This window comes from Rattus norvegicus, chromosome 16 (genome assembly GCF_021556685.1).
Source record: "Rattus norvegicus strain SHRSP/BbbUtx chromosome 16, alternate assembly SHRSP_T2T, whole genome shotgun sequence".
Taxonomy (NCBI): domain Eukaryota; kingdom Metazoa; phylum Chordata; class Mammalia; order Rodentia; family Muridae; genus Rattus; species Rattus norvegicus.
Window position 1 is genome coordinate 3,362,501 of NC_141549.1, and position 17,564 is coordinate 3,380,064.

Below are 17,564 nucleotides of genomic sequence, written 5' to 3' on the forward strand. Positions count from 1 at the left end.
GATTCTTTGAGCTCTGTTTCATGTTTGGCTCTGGGTCTCTGTTCTGGTTAACTGCTGAGTGGAAGCTCTCAGTTATGGTAGGCTCCTATCTACAATTGTAACAGAATATCATTAATAGTGTCAGGGACTGATTCTTGCCTATGGGATGGGTTTCAAGTTGGGTCAGTCATTGACTGGCCATTCCCTCAGTCTCCACTCTGTCTTTGTTCCTGTAATTCTCGTAGGCAGGACATTTTGGATACGACATTTGATCATCTTGGTCCGGAATGAGTTAAGTGTCTCCAGAGCTCAGTTAGGAGTTGTCTGTTGGTACCACCTTATCTAAAGAAGTGTTTCTAGATGCACTTGATGCTAGCTGGCATAAAGCTGAAGATCTGCTTTGCCTCTGGGAAGCTCCTCTTCTCGAGCTTTCAAACCTGAGCCTCCTTCCCCTTAATGCCTTCTCTCTTGTTATATTATCTGGTTCTAGGGATGGCTTGTTGGCCTTCCAAGGATCATTAGCTGCCTTCTAAAGACATGTTGCTGTTTTGTGCTGTATTTGAGGGTGGCTTTCTCTCTGGGTTCTTAGATAACCCTGAGCACCATGGAGGAGGCAGGAAGAAGAGTGATATGAGGAGGGAAGCCAAGTCAGAAAGTTCAGAGAGATGGCTTGGGTATCTGCTCCTGGGCTTTGACAAAGCCCTTTATCCTGTATCTCCAGCCCAGCCCTCAGATTTTGGCTTGTCTCATAGATTTTTGCTGGAAGGACAAGGGGATTCAAGTGGCTGCAGTAGAAATGCTCTTGCCTGTAACATATAGCACCTTTGTAATTGCTGTAAGACTATCCTTAGAATATTTATGGTAGCTCTTGCAAATTTATAGCTGTGCTAAAGTACTCAGTGGTATTTACAAGCCCCCCCAAAGCGGGATCATCTCAGTGGTTAAAAGCAAAAGCTTTTATTATTGGGAATTCTGCATATAATGCAGACTGTTGGCCTCCATTGTGTGTGTGTGGCCATCTACATGTGCAGTCACTTCAGGGTCGTCTCTCATTCGCTCGAGTTCGTAGTGACCTTCCGCAGTGCTGCTGTCAGGATAAACTGCCAGGAGTGTAACTCATCAGAAAGAAAGTACCAGTGGAGCTCAGCATACAACAAAAGCATCTACTGATGTATTCTACAGTGCGCTGTGTGGGGCAGCCCCAACACTGTGAGAACTAAGACGCTAAGTACGTGTGCACAGTATTTCACAAGATGTGATTGCACTCTTATTGTAAGCTGGAAGTTATGCAGAGAATGAACCTGGTAGGATCTGTTTTAAGCATTTTACCCAGACTAACTCATCAACCCTTCACTGTCACGTTTGAGTTAGATACAATTATGACTCCCATTTCATTTATGAAGAAGCTGAGGCACGGAGCCATTAAAGTGTCTGACTCAAGTAGAATGCGAGAAAGTTCTGATGACAGCCAAGGAAACCTGGTTCTGAAGATGATGTTTTAAACCGCTATAAATACAGATATACTTAAAACACAGATTCATGAGCTCCCGACATGGGCTTGTGCAGGGGTTGACCTTTTTCATTATTGATTAATATGGGTTATTTATCTAAGAGAATGAAAGTGTATTCCCACAAAAGTCTGGTATGAGACAGTGTATGGACACTTATTCATTTATAACAGTAAAATAATTCACATAGTCTAACTACTCATTAAAACGAAAACACTAATTGAACTATAATAATACTCAGAAAGCAGAGAACTACTTGATATAAAGAGGAATGGACGCAAATGCACACATATATGTGCACACTCAGCAGCTGGCTCACAAGCTGAAGCACTTGAGATGTAAGTACTGAGATCTGAGTTTGGATTCCTGGCATTCCCATAAACACTGGGTGGGCATGGCACCCCATCTGTAATTCCAGCACTGGGAAGGCAGAAACAAGGGATTACTCCGAACATGATGCTATCTGTGTGAGCAAGCTTTGGGTTCAGTTGAAAGCAATTGGGGAAGAATCCTGAAATCAGTCTTGGGTCAGTACATGCATTTATAGTCCTGTACATGTGCATGTGCGTGCACATGCACACACACACACACACACACACACACACACACACACACACACACCTGGGCAAACACTCACACATGCAGGTTCACCGCATGTACTCAGCCATATGCAAAATGGTATGGGTGACTGATAGTTCTATACTCAGAATGAAAATGTCAGACACAAAAGATTGCACCCAGTGTGGTGACTGTGAAGTTCAAGAAGGGGTGAAATGATTCCACACATGTATGTAGAAGTTAGAATAGTGACTACTTCCCAGCTGGGGATAGCAGTACCTTGTGTTTTGATTGGTCAGAAGTCACTAGTTTGTGCTTTTAATGTCTATTGTCTGTCAGTGCATTTCTTGTATGTATTTACACACACACACACACACACACACACACACACACACACACACACACACACACACACACACAGAGCAAATTAAAGTTTCCTTTTCCCCAGTTCCATTCCAAAGTCGTGTTTTGAGTTTTCTCCCCCAATAGCCTGGTGTGAGATTTCCAGAAGTTCCCATTTATGTTTGTGTGTACCCAATGGCTTTATATGTTCACATAATCAGGACCGTGCATACCGTCCTGCTCTCTGCTTTGCTTACTTATGACGTCTTGGAGTTTTCCATCCGGCCTTACTCATTTAACTTGCTAGGTCACAGCCGACTAATGGGTTCAATTCTTCAGTCAGTTTCCCTCTAATGGACAAGTGAAAGTTTCTGAATTTCCATTTTATATGGCTTGGTGGAAATGGTTTTGTGACTGTACTGTGCTTGCATGCAATGGCTTTTGTGAGCTTCTCTCCCAGAAGAAGGGTTGGCTTGGGCAATGGTTATGTGCACCTCGGATACTGCCAGATTAATTCTGAAGTGCTTTTGTAAATTGAGCCTCCCCCAAGCACACAGCAGAGAGCTAGGTTCTGCACCCTCCCCCAGAATGAACAGTGTCCGTTTTTAAAGATGTTTTAAGGAGTAGGTAGGTAAACAAGTATCATCTTGGTGCTTCTGCTGAGATTTCAACGGAAGCTTCGGTTTTCTCCTCTGTATACAAGTGCACAGACCTCTTCCTTTGTAGGAACATGTATCCTTCCCGCCCAGTATTCTCAGTGTAATTCTGGAAGTGTCAGTCTCTCGTGATCTTACGAGGATTTAAAGAACTCTTTCCGGTTCTACTTTTACTGACTGTTCCGATAGAAAGAGCAGGGTTCCATGTTCTCCGACATGCTTTCAAATGTCACAGCTATTGGTGACCTCTATAGCTGTTGGGAATGTTTAATCCAAACTCCTTAATACTTGTAACCCTTTATGAAATCAATCAGTTTAACTTCAATATTGAAGACCGACCGTACCCCTATTTATTCGTGTATGTGTATTGGGGAGTCCAGAGGCCAGGAGCGAACTTAAGTGTCCTCCTGTATTAGTTTCTGGTTTTTTCCTTTTCTGAGCCTGTCTGCAATTTCTTGACTAGGCTGGAAGCTAGTGAGCCCCAGCAAACCCTCCTGTCTTTGCTGCCCCTTTGGAGTTGGAGTTAGAGGTGTGCACGATATGCTTAGCTGATCATGAGAACACTGGGATCCCAGCCCCAGACTTCGTAAGTGCGCAACAAGAGCTCCTAAGGGCTGAGCTGTCTCTCCACCTCCTTACTATTTCATTTGTACCTTAGATATATTTTGAATGGCAGTTCCTTGGAGAACAGAACTCCTTTAGTGAGCCCCACAGAACCGCAGAGCTGCCCAAGGGGTGGGAGTTAGAGAAGAGACAAGTGTCGTGTTCCTTGGAAAGCTTAGCAAGGGAGTGTTGCGGTTTACATGACCGCATAACCTTCCTTCCAAGCACTAGATCTGGTGGAGGCTGTATTGAGCTGAGCCCTTTGACTTCTTTAGTGCGGGTTTCCTTCTGCAGGTGGGGAAGATGAGGGGCCTGGCAGGCTTCTTACAGATATTGATAGTGGAAGCTGCAAGTGTCCCCAAAAAACTCACAGTGCTCACACCACTGAGCAAATGTAATCATTTGTTTATTAAACAACCATTGTATCCACAGAAATGAGTTCTTTGTGTTTGGATAGCCCATGTCACTCCCTGCTTCCTTCCTACCTCCGAAGGGAAACCTTTCCATCCTTGTTAGTTTTCATGGATACTCAGAAGAAAGTTCAGCCTCTAGAACTGTATTTGAAAGTCATCGTACTTCTGCAGGGAAGGCACAGGCTGGGTTTGTCACCAGTGACCGTCACGTGGACATAAGATGGACACCTGACATCCATTTTTATCACCCGGCTCTGGCCTATCTGACTGACCCGTATCCTAGGCAGCACCACTTGGAATCCAGCTCTTCCTTTGTCAGCTTCCGAGTTTTTCAGTCAAGCAGTATCTGAGGAAATGGCTGAACAGGAAGAAGACGCTTTCTTACCACAGCCACACAACTTCAGATCTTCATTTTTCTTAGCCATTCATTCTGAGTTCAGCATAGCTTTCAATGACGCGTGGACTTGGTATCTGGCATTTAATTTTTTACTTACTAAACAACCATTGTTGTGTCCACAGAAAAGAGATCTTTGTGTTTGGACAGCCCAAAGCATGCTGTCTGCAAACCCTTCCAGCAGCTCTCTGTTTTATGTGGATGTATTTGGGCAGGAGGTATTTAGCAGTTAGTTCTGTTCAATGGTGTGCATTAGTACAAAATGTATTTTTCTTTGAGCGTGTCCTCTAGTTAAGCAATCACAGGCTTTGAAGGTGGCTCTGTCGGCAGAGCGCTTGCTGTACAAGCACATGGACCTGAGTTCAGATCCCCGGCATCTGTGATTTTTTTTTTAAAGCAGTTGTAGTGACCTATACCTACATTGCACAAGGTGTAGATATAGAGTTAGTCAGGTCCTTGGGGCTTGCTGGTCAGCTAGTCTGGTCAAATCGGTGAGCTACAGGTCCATTGCTCTTGTATGTCCCTCTCCTGGAGTGGAAGGCGGAGGGGAGTACCCCACTCTGTGAGGGCTATAGGAAGAGTGACTTGTGGAGAGCAGTCTTCACCAGCTTTTGTAACGTTTCAGTCTGATGTTATTTATTGTTTTTCAACCAGTTCTCTTCATGATTATTTTCTTCAGTCTGCTGGTCCTGGGAGCCAGGGCTCAGTTGTAGTAGTTACTGAGGACAGGGATGAAGGGATTAGGAAGGATGCTAAGGATTCACTTCCTGGCCTTCTCTTTGTGTCCTTGATACCTAGACATTGATGCTGTTCCTGCCTCCTTAGGTGATGTATAACGGCTGCCATGGAGATGACTGCCGAAATCTATGGAATGCTTTTCTAAATGTTTCTGCTGAAATGATCTACATTAAGCTTGTAATTTCTATTTTTAATTTAACCCACCCTTTTTCCTTTGTCTTTTACCATCTTGACCCTTTATGCTAATAGAATTTGGCAGCCTATGAACTTTTACTCTAAGTACCTGGACCTTGTGCAACATTGTATTTAACCAAACTATTACCTTGAGCTATGTGTTAACAATGTGTTTGATTAGAGACTTCCGGTTCTTATTTTAAAAGTCAAGGTAATGGATTATGATCTCGGGGAAAGTACATGATCCAGAAGAGCAATAGGAATAAGAAGGGCAGCCACTTAGAAGAAACGAAACACTGTGTCGTAGACCACAGGGCAGGGTGTCATGTGCCCTAACCACTAGCCTTTGGAGTCTGATCTCTTTCTCAAGCCCCTTCCGCTCCAGAGGGTATTATTATAGCCTTTCAAGTTTCTTCTGTCTTATATTGCAGCCATTTTTCTACCTGGGGAGTTCCTCTGTCGGAGAGCCTCTTCCTGGGGTACTCTTCCTAGTTAACTCCTTTGATCTGCGTTGGAAACATTTCTCTGGTCACAGCGTCTAATTCATCTCCTTCCATCCACAATCTGTCCATATATTCATGCCATCATCTCTCCTGGTATGCTGTTGAGTACCTTCAACTCTAGGGAACTCAAATTGTATCTCTTTAGCATGTTTGTCTTGCCACAGAGCGACTGCTGTATAAGAATGAAAACCACACCTGTCTCAATCATCATGGACAAATGAGTGCTGTCCTGACACCTGCCATTTGTAGGATTCTCAGAACCCCTTTGTTTTTCTGAGTCTGCGTCAGGCTATTCTGGCTTTAGTACATCTTGAGTTTATTGTACATGCCTTCACTGTGGTTTAATGTAACCATACTGCACTGTCTTTTCTCAGGCATATGAAAGATCAGAATAAGAAGGTGGCCAACCTCAAGCACAACCAACAGCTGGAGAAGAAGAAGAACGCCCAGTTATTAGAAGAAGTGCGCCGGCGAGAAGATAGCATGGTTGACAACTCACAGCATTTGCAGGTGAGCCCTGGTTTAGCTTCTCAACCCTTATATGTTTAGAGATGGACCATCTGCTGTATCCAGCTCTGCAGGAATTTATGCCCAGGAGTGGTGGGCTTGACTTTGCCCTGAGTCTGGCACTTACAAGATATTCTCAGGAAATTCAATACGTCTTTCTCAGTAGAAAGCATCATTTCTGAAATGATGAGTTGACTGTGGAGGATCCTGGACATGCTCCACAGAGGTTCTTCCTTCCTGCACCTCCCCTCAGAAGGTAAGGTAGTGCAACCCTGCAGTGACAGGGTTGGCAAATAGCATCTGTTTGGAATTGTGTTTAAGTTGGGTGGGTTTGGTGGAAGGGACGCATGTCGCTATCATGAAAGGCATTCAGATGCATTCCTCTAGTCTCAGTTTATAAAAACCAAGACTCCAAGATAGATCATCGTTTTGTCTCCTCAGTGAATATAGTGGATATAGTTATCTCTTAGTGATATTCTTACTCTAGAAAACAACCGACGGACCAAAACACCAATTTCTCCTCATTAACCAGCCCTGCTTTGGAACAGAGCTCTCCCTGTGCGCCCAATAAAACATTCAAGCTGAAACAGGACGTTGGCTTTGAAGTGCTCTTATTTACTCCACTCCTGTCTTTAAACAGAGCAATTTGAGTTCAACTTGGCCGGAGTTCATGTTAAATTCTGCTTATTAGTTAGTGTCTCTCTGCAGTTATATATTAGTTTCCTCCTTGGAGATAGAAGTAGATAATTCCAGTGTGTACTCATAGTTCATCCTTTTAATTGACCAAAAGAGAAATGAGTGATTATTCCAAAGAAGGAATATAAAAGAAAGCTGTACCACATCACAGATGGAGGGTTCTTCGTCTGTGTCCCATGCAGGCTCTGGTGGTTCTACATTAACTGTCTTTGCCCGGACGCTTGACCTAGACTCCACAGCACAACCAGGAGTGTGGGTCTTCTTTCCAATCCTGGGCCCACTTTAGTACAGATGCTAGTTGAGTTATGCCCATGGCTTCTTCAATACTCTTGACAGGTCATGCCAAAGATTTGGGATTCTAATTCTTTTGTCTAACACAGATGTTAGATTAAAGTGTAAAGAATGAGATAGTTAACTAAAGCCAAGATAAAACCAGGGTGAAGACCACCTTGATTTTTTTCTCTTTTCTTTTTTAATGTCATATTTTTTTCCTTCACATTTATTTCTTACAAAAGTGTTGGTGATTTTACATGTGGTATAACTGGAAGTCACAGAAAGATTCTGAAGTACTCCAGGTCCTCCTGTCTACCACAAATGTAGAGGAACTGGCAGTGGTGGGCACCTTTCACTAAGTGCTTCAGTATTCCATGGTATGCTGCCCCCTGTGTGTTTCTGTTATCCCATTCACATTGTGTGCTCCATGACCTGCAGGGCTCTTAGGTGTGAATCAAGAGAGCACTGCTCTATTTGAAGTAAGAAAACAGAAGTCTTTTGGTCAAATTAACTGCAAAGGCTCCGTGCAACTTCAGCCTGATTGGATTCAGACATCCCAACAGCAGTGCTAGCCCAAAGGCTCCCATTTCTATCCCTCTGCGAGGATGCTCTGCTCTATAGTCACATCCCCGACAGGGGTACTTTGATTCCCCTTCTGCCCCTCACCCCACACAGGGAAGCTCTTCTGTCTGCTTCCATTTTCCATCTGGGGTATTGTGCACTCTATCATCCTACAGGGGCATTTCCCCTCTGCCTACTTTCTCCTGCAAGAATGCTTTGCCTCTACTTTTGTTCTCTTTGCTCCCTTCTTCCATCCACCTGAATCCTTGGGCTTAACGTGTTTAGGAAGTCCCTGTACAGGTAATGGCCAGAAAGCAGTGTGCTGTCATGGAACACAGTCCCTCAGAAGGAGGAGAATGTCTGTCTAGTAGGTAATGGCAACCATTCAAATGATAGGATGTGCATGTTGGCAGGCCATGATCAGGTTGTTGGTTGACCTGGAGCCGAGGAGAAATGCAGAGTCTCACGTAGATCCCTCAACTGAAAGGGGAGAGGTGACAACATACAAGATAGAGATGAATCCTGCCGACTGAAGGGGTTCAGGTAAAATGAAGAGAGTGTTTTGTTTTCCTGTGTGATCGATGAATGAGTATGCGTCCCATTTTGTGTATGCAAAGGAGGCTGGGAGAAGGAAAACCACATGCTTCCCAGTTAGCAGGAGGCAGAGTCAGGACTTACATTAAATCTAACTCTCCCTAGATGAGAATTCTGGAGAATGGAGATGGCAGGGCACAATGGCATAGTAGAATCTTCATGGGTTACGTGGACTTTGGCCTCAGTGCACCTGAGGTGGGAGAAGTGAATAACAGTGACAGCCCTTCCCCCTGCCCCAGGCGTAAGAACCATCAGAGAAGCTGACAGGTTGATACAACAAGTTACAGTCTGAGCATAAACTATGAATCATCGTGTGCTTGGAGTGAAAGTTCCCATTGAGGGAATTATTGTTATTCCTCAATTGGATTTCATTCCAAGCTTCAAAATATATGAACCAAGAATTCCTGAAAGGGTTGCTTAGCTTCCCCCAACCTCAGTCTCCTCATCCAAAAAGCAGGAAGTGATTATTTCTACTTTAGAGTTCTGTTAGGGTCGAGTTGGTGCCTACAAAGAGCTTTGGGTCACTCTATTTGGGCACAGGCTGTGCTCGTAATCAATGGTGATAATTGACTGTTGTTGAAATAACTAAAAGAGATGAAAAACTGTTTGCCTGGGGTCAAGGAGATGGCTCAGGGCACCAGCTGAGCCTGGCAACCAGAGGTTGGTGCCTGAGACCTACATGGGGGAAGGAAATGACCAACTCCTGAAGGTTGATGTACGTATGTGTACCATATATGCAGGTACATGCACACACAAACACAATCAAGAGTTGTGTAGTCTATGCAGAGTACTCTCAGACTATGCTCTGATATGCATTGAACATCAACATTTTTGTCTTCTCTGTGCAGGAATTTCTTCTTTTTTCCAGAACACATCTAGTTATGGAAATTAATGTCTTATTTTGGCCCATGAACTTTTGTACAGCAGTATTTTCTTAAGGGGCTTTGATAACTACCTCGTAGACCAGTTCATAAAAGATAACATGATCTGGAATTGCTCAGTTGCATTCCTGACCACCCCAAATAAAGGATAACATTTGAAATGCAATAAAAAGTAGTCACAATTAATTTAGATGGAAATGTCTCTGGTTAAGGTTAATAGGGAGTGAATCTCCCACTTGCCTGAATTTTCACCAGATGTGCTAAGATCCAGTAATTGCTGCTTTCTGAGAACAAAATTTTCTAGATGCTCTTCATTTTTAATATTAGCACTCCTCTGAGTACCTTCTGTTATATTTTAGTCTGTTAGACCCTTTACATTTCAGCTAGGATTTGGTTTGGTTGGTTGGATGGGGGGTAGTTGAAAGCATGGCACCCGTTAATCTGGCTAATCTGATTTTGTTTTGCACTGTGGTTTGTGACAATTTGTTCTTGCCTTGAGTTCTTGATTTTACACAACCAAATAGATGTGGCAGGAAGAAATATATTAGGAGTATGTTTTTCCGATAGTGATAGCTTCTTGGGGGGGGGGGGGTTTGGAGGGCTTATGACTGTAACCTTGGCACTAGAGCACTGAGACAGGAGGATAAGAAGTCCCCAGCCTGGCCTACTTAGTGACACTCTGTTAAAAGGAAGAAAGGAGGAAGTGGAAAGGAGGTAAAAACAACAACAACAACAAAAAAAAAACAAAAAAACAAAAACAAACCCAGTGGGGGGTGGGTAGCAAGGAGAGAGATAGAGAAAGAATATGCCGAACTGAAGAAGATATATAAAAATTAATGACAAAGTTAAAGAGTTGACATTTTGTTTATTATTTAAACAAGGACACTGCTGTGTCCAGAATGACTCCAGGGATGGATCTGACCAGGGTGTACCAGGAATGAAGACAGACAGATGAACACATGGACAGACAGCTGGGATCGGGTGACCTGGGCTCTCGTCGGTGAAGCTGCAGCATCTTGGAAGCTCGGAGTGTTTCTTATATAGAGTTGCACAGGGTGGCAGGATTATTGCAGATAGCTGGACAAGAAGGCATGGTTATTAAACACAGATAAATGAAAAGGCGGGGCTTATGGTACACAGTTGAATGGAAGAGACAGGTTTAGTTAATTTTGGCAAGAGCAGTCTCTATAGGGGAGCAGTCTCCAGGCCATAAATATTCAGGAAGAGAAGACTATGGTTAACATTTTCTGTCAACACTCACATTCAGTCTCCAAGAGAAGGCTTTGCCATGCCTCTGAGCCTGAGGCCATGGGCTCTTGGACATGGCTGTGCCTATGTCAACAGCACAGGTTCACTCTGGCCCTCAGTCACTGAGGGCTTCCTCGGCTCCCTATAGAATACGATGGTAATAGACACAAACTGGAACCTGTAGGTCAAAGCTAGATGGGACATGTGACTTTCTGTGCTTCTTCTTATAATTTCATGGCAGGAATACCAACTGCCTTCAGGGTCTAGGTTAGTAACACAAGCAAGAAATGGCTTTGTATGGATGTTGGGGGGAAATGGTGATGCTTGGTATCTTCAGAATTTCTTGTATTTTTGGTAGAAAGAAGTTAGTAACTGCCTTATAACTATCATCTCCTAACTTGGGGCTTTAGAACAGTTGAAGTTTATTGTTCTATGCCTGCATGCTAACTAAGAGGCTTTGTGGCTCCAGGATGGCTTTGCTGGACCCCTGTCCCACTCAATGCATATTTGTAGGAGCAACTGTCCTAGTGTTCATTCTGAGACTCAGGCTAAGAGGCATTGGTGACCAAAAAAACTCTTCTCTGGCAGCAGCAGAGACAGAAGAGAGCAAGCAAATGCGCAGAGGTCATAGGCCTTGTCTTGACCTGGCGGTGTTTGCTCTATCACATTTCACTGATCAAAGCAAGGCAGGTGTCTGAATCATAAATGGGAGAACTCACTCTGCTTAGGGGCAGGTACCAGAAGAAATGAAAAACCGAGGCTACCTGTTTGGTACGTTAAGAAACAAGTTTTGATGAAGTATTTTTAAATTGTAAAGAAGACAACAGAGTCAACATGGTAAAAGATTTCAGCTGTGGTTGGTCTTCGTGTGTGTATATAATGGGTGAAGAGTATGACTGTAAGGCATTCAGGAACCCATGCTTCATCTAAGGAGTACAGGACACTGAACTCTGGTGAACATCACTCTCAACTGAGTCATGGGACATTCTGATTGTCCCAGGTAGGTCATCAGTGTGAATTTTTGTGTGAAACATGGGAGTTTTCATATCCGTATGTGAATTACTCATTACTTTATTATCTGCTTCCTAGACCACTAGGATCTCTTGGTATTAAGTAATAATTAGAATGGACCCTACCTACCTCATTGTGTCCATTGAGGAGTGGTGATAGTTTAGTTCTCATCTGGAGGTGTTCTTTTGGTCTAGACAATACTTTGTTTCTTAAAGGAGATCACTTATAGTATATAGGAAGAGAGAGCTCTTGATTCGACTTACATATGTGTGTGCATGCTCACGGACAAGAAGAGTGGGTACGGAGGGGTATGGAGCTAGGAAGAAGCTGTCAACATTCAAACACTGGTCCTTTGTGACCTGGAGCAAAACAGATAACCTCTCCAGTCCTTGTTCCTTCTATCTCCAAATGGAGATTGTGAGTGAGCCCCACCACCCCTGATGCATACCACAAGATTAGGCTTAGGAAAGAGTCCAATATGGTTTCCACTCTTGTGGCGTTCAGTAACTAGCACTTTTTCCCAGAGAGGCTGATAACGTATTTAACCAGGGGAGATGGTGGCCATGGGGAGTCACCAGCAGATACTTAGCAACTGTTTCACCTTGATGAGCCACACATATGTAGAGTGTGGCCTACACTCAATGGTCTACAGTCGATGAACATTTCCAATAAAGCACCTCTGGAACAACAAGGATGAAATATTCACACATTTTTCAAGTTAATGTTGAGTTGTGTGAAGGTAGATGTGACTTACTATGATTGTATAATTCTGTAGAATTTTCCCCAGGACAGAGATTATGAAAGCATAGTATTTATGTTGGGCCTTGGGGCTTTAGGCTTCTGTGTGTCTCGTCAGAGTACATATGGAGACTTTTCAACAAGGCATCTTTCTTGAGATTCACACTAAATTGTCCTTACCAGAATAGGATGCTTCCCCCATCCCACCTCTCATTTCTTGCTGAACAAACATGCCAATTTGAAGTCCCAGTGGATGTCTTTGTAGGTTTTGGCTACGTTTTCCCCCCCGTGCAGCATATTGAGTTAATGAACGAACATTCTAAGAAACACACACGCCAATATTTTATGCTTCTTTTCTGTTACATGTCTGCAGAGTTCTCTTCAATTTATTGCCTGAAAACTAAAGTCTGTTCTTGTGTGCTTCCGTTTCCAAATTATAGGTTCCCAGGGAACTGTAAAGTTTCTTCTCTACCAGTGATTAAACCCCACAGCGATTCACTTAAAAGGCAAGTGAATATTCCATTTACTCTTACTCTTCCAGACAATTCTAAAATCTGAAACCAACAAACAACACAAATAGGTTACGAAAGAGTTAGAAATATTTTTCAGTTTTCAACTTATGTAAACTTTTATATCCATAATCCCCCTCCCCCAACACACAAGGGAGTTTACTTAACTTCCTTCTTCCAACGAGAGTTAGGATCTTCCAGCAGAGGAAACGTACCAAACACAAACCCCCAAATGCATAACTTTCCTTGAACATTCCGTTCATTATGGCATTCCCCAGGTTGCTCAGTTGTTTCTTCAGAGTGGTGTGTAGCTATTAATCGATGATTTTAAGCCCTACGTCCTTCTATTCATCTCTCCAAGTCACTGACTTAAATTAATTTCTCTTTCAGTTCTCCAAGCTTAAAATTGTTACTCTAACCATGTCCTGTGTTTCCTCATTAGGGCATACTTACCCAAGCACAGCCATTAGAAGAAACCTGACCAGCCCCTGTTCAGAGATTCATCATTGTCAAAATGCATTTATTGAGTTCCTAGGTTCTCATGGCTGTTTGGTAGGCACGGTGCGAGGTGATTTAGGGAGGTTTCATTTCAGCCATCTTTTTCAACACAAGGAAGGATGACAAAGGTCATCTCAACTCAGCCTGAAAAGAGAATCCACATCTGTTCCAATTTTCATCAGAATTTAATATCATCGTCTTTTAACCCGTTGGAGGGGTTCAGCCCGGTTTGCACTTTTCTGTCTCAGCGCATAGAGGTGCAGAGAACTCAGGGTGTCCCCTTGGTTTGTGGGTAAATCTCCTTGCATTGTTGCACTGTGACCTGGGCTGTTCATGATTTCAAATGATGGGAAGTGTTCAAGTACTTGTGTGTCTGCAGAAGACATGGGCAGCTAGCTTGGTGGGAGGACTGAGGGTTTCCACAGAAATCTCTCCCTCCACCCCATTTCTCTCTCCCTCTCTCTCTCTCTCTCTCTCTCTCTCTCTCTCTCTCTCTCTCTCTCAGATTTATTTTGACACTGTTTTCTTTCACATTATAATCTCCATGAGTTCCAAATGACTTTTGTTGTTAGCAGGTCTATATAAGCTCATTTGACAGTCACTTTCTGGCATCTTGAATGAAAACCATGACTCTTCCTAAACTATACTGTTGGATGTCAGATGCCTTGCTCAGGGTGTTTGGACTACCAGTTTTTGGCCAAGTGATCCCCACCACCACCACCACACACACACACAATGTGTGGACTTCTTTCCTCCCAATAAAGTATGACTGTTTTTCCAAACGTGGGGTAACTTGCGTATTTCTTCTGAGAAAAGTCCTCAGCTTTTTCCTGTGGATTTGTGACCTAATCCTCCACTTCATTCAGCCCTTCTGCACAAACACTGTATATATTCATAGAAAAGGGAGGTTTATTCTTAATCAAGTATCGCCTAATCTACCTACTAAATTACCCTCTGGAGACACAGGGACTCACTCCTTCCTACTGGATTTTTGGTTTTCATTCTGTGAGTGGCTCTTGGGCAGTTCTTGGTAAAGAGAGCATTTGTTTGCCAAAGGCTGAGGATCATGCAGAATGAAATCCAATGTATTTGTCAAATGAAATCATCATTATCACGAGGGTAGAGTCTGCTAGAATGGCGAGGCTTGGAATGATGTCCTTGCTCCAATGATGTAATAATCTCTCGTTAGTCCCAGAGGTAGCTACCAAGGAGGATGGGAGTCCCTTTTAGATGTTATTGCATTTGTGTAACTTTTGATTCCTGAAGTATAGTGTCTAAGAGAGGGGCAGCCACCCTCCTGAAGCTCCAGGAAATGCTGAAAAACAGACAGCAAGCCCTTCCAGCATTAGGCATTAGGAGGACACCCGGCTCTTAGAGACTGCCTTGCTTTTGACTACTTCAAACTTGGACCTGGCAGGTTTACTCTAAAACCTGACTCTTGGAGTTGGGGCTGTAATCAACAGGCATCTTTTAATTTATTTTTATTTTTCAGATATGTTAATGTCAATGCCGGTATTTCGTGTTACTAGTAACAGAGCAGCAACCTACTTTTTTTTCTAGTGTTTTGTGCATGTTTTCTACTCTGTGTCCTCCCATTGGTCTTGAGGTTCAGGGGCAAGTGTGACTGTCTTCACTTCATAAGTGAAGTGGCCCTGGCTTCTCTGACAATTGTAGATCCCATTGAAGACAAAGCTTTAGTGTTCTTCTTGTCATGGTCAGGTTTAGACTCTGAGAAGCTGCTGCAATGTCACCTTAGGTAAAACACCTGGACTAGAAATTGTACTTGAAAAGCCACTGAGCTATGGGGCAGTAATGACATATGCTTGCAAGCCAGAGAAGGTGGCACACACATCTCAGCACATAGGAGGCAGAGGCAGGTGGATCTCTGAGTTCAAGATCAGTCTGATCTATGTTGGAAATTTCAGGCCACCCGGGATTACATAGTGAGATCCTGTCTTAAAACAGATCAATTGACAACACACAAAGTGAAGGTGTGTTGAGATCATCTTTGTGGCTTTTTGATTCTGCAGGGTCTCAAATGTTTCTGCAGTAGGATAAATGAAATGAAGGCATTGCTGAAGAGCTCACACTTCAAAGGCAAGGAATAATTGTATTGTCTCCTAGATAGGATTTCTGTAACTCACATGCATACTGTTCACGCCGCCTCTAGGGGGCAGTCGAATTCAGCATGCTTAAAAAACACCCATGTACTTAAACCTGCTCTCCTGGCCAGGGTGGTTGTGGCCGCTTTGTCCTAAGATGTTTCTTGCTACCAGAAGTTGGAGGCGGATGGGGTGGGGGTGGGGAGGGGCCTGCAAATCACAGTATGTGTCACCCAGATGCCACACCCACTTCCTAACAGATGCTGTTATGTCAGCATGTCATGACCCAAGGCAGAAACCTAGACATGGTTAATTTCTAAAAATGTTACCTTTGACTTATGGCTTGTCCAAGACACTGCTAAACTATGCATTCGAACACTCCAGGTTGAGGAAATGACAGTCAGTACCATAGGCAGTGATTTATCTGAAAACCTTGCAAAAGGAAAATAAAGCTATAAAATCTGTTCCCATTCATTTAATAGTCTCTCCTGTAATTCACGTTTGCGGATTGGGTAACTTGAATTTACGACACCTTTAACATTTTCTCTGCTGCTACACTTTACCTCCACATCTTTCTTATTTATGTTGCCTGGGGAAAAAACCTGCAAGGTTAAACAAGCATACGTTTTCCTTACTAAGAAAGGCCTTAGACTTCTTTCTTCTTTTTTAAATGTAAGCTTGTTTTTCTGGTGAGAGAAGTAGGGTCTAGCAAAATTCTGGAACCTGCCCAAGAGACTAGAGGGAGTTATTCAGAGAGAAGAGACCTTATCCTAGGTGCTTTGGTATCCTTAAGGGCTGTCTGTGGACCTCATTGGCTCTGCAGGTAAATCTATGCTAGGTAGACTATAAATGATCAAAGTCCTAGAACTCTCTGTCCCCCAGCATCGGCTTTTACAGTGGTGGCCTAGGATGACAAGAAATATTCCTTCTTATCCAAATTTTATCCTTTTTAAAAAATCTTTCTTTCTTTCTTTCTTTCTTTCTTTCTTCCTTCCTTCCTTCCTTCCTTCCTTCCTTTTCTTCCTTTCTTCCTTTCTTTTTCTTTTGGGACAAGATCTTACTATGTAGTCAAGATTAGCCCTGAGTTCCCAGTTCTCCTGCTTCAGCCTTCTCAGTGCTGGAATTACACACATGTGCCACCATGCTCAGAAACTTTTATCCGTACTTTAGAAACAGGATCTGCCATCGATCTGTATGTCTCTTGTTTGCTTTACAGACAGAGTAACTCAAGGAGTGGTGAGTTGCTGCTGGAGACAACTGTTGTCAGGTTAGCCTACAACGTTTAGGACTCTCTGAATGACAATGAAAACTGATTTCGGTTCTTTCTATCTCTGCCATTTTCTTCATCCATAAAAAATGTTACCCGTAAGGAAACTCATGACTTTCATAGAAAATGAGTATGGGCGGTCAGGCCTATTCATCAAAACCATAGCAAATGCTACTGTTTGCTGAGCAGTGGGGAAGGCCAAGGGTGATAGCACTTGTGCAGTTCTCTGGGAAAGACTAACTCCTAGAGTAATGTGGGAACTTTGCTGGAGTGTGCTAGACAACTAGGGGCAGAATAGAGCACAGGGAGAATTCAGGCTGCAGTGTGGTCACAACAGAGATCTCTGTCACTGCCTGGAGCTGGAGTAGTTATTAGGAGTTTGGAGGCTGCCTACCCTTTGTATCTTATTGATAGGTCTTTGGGTCTTGGTGGCTGTGATCCTGGGCCAGACAGCTTTTGGGAAGGCACACTCAGGGCAGTTGGGGAGTGAATTCTGTAGCACTGGTGTGTATCTGTTCTGTTCTCCACCAGATACATAGTAACCAGCCAACACACGTGCTATACTCCTGTTTGACAAGTATGGCTGACACCCAGGGCTGATCTCTAGACTTGCCAACCCAGCTTCGTTATTCTTACTACAAAGAGGCACTCAACAACCAGTCCAATTGATCAAAAACACACTGACTTGTTTGATATTTTCAACAGATTCTATGAGGTTTTTACTGTCTTTGAAACCATTTACAGATGAGCAAACTGAGTCTCGACAGCGGTAGTGAATGGAATCACTGTTGTTATGACTCCCTGAGACTTG

The 17,564-nt window shown here is 43.3% G+C and overlaps 1 protein-coding gene across 23 annotated transcripts in view; it reads left to right on the plus strand.

Annotated features, from left to right (window-relative positions):
* The window catches only part of Erc2 (ELKS/RAB6-interacting/CAST family member 2), an 860,589-nt gene that overhangs the window by 465,854 nt on the left and 377,171 nt on the right, over positions 1-17,564 (plus strand). For all 23 annotated transcript variants that reach the window (XR_015639292.1, XR_015639294.1, XR_015639293.1 and 20 more), the window contains 1 exon segment: positions 6,243-6,378. Coding sequence is in view for 17 of the 23 variants with exons in the window: in NM_170787.3 (NP_740768.1) it covers positions 6,243-6,378 (136 nt within the window). In the remaining 6 variants the exon portion in view is untranslated.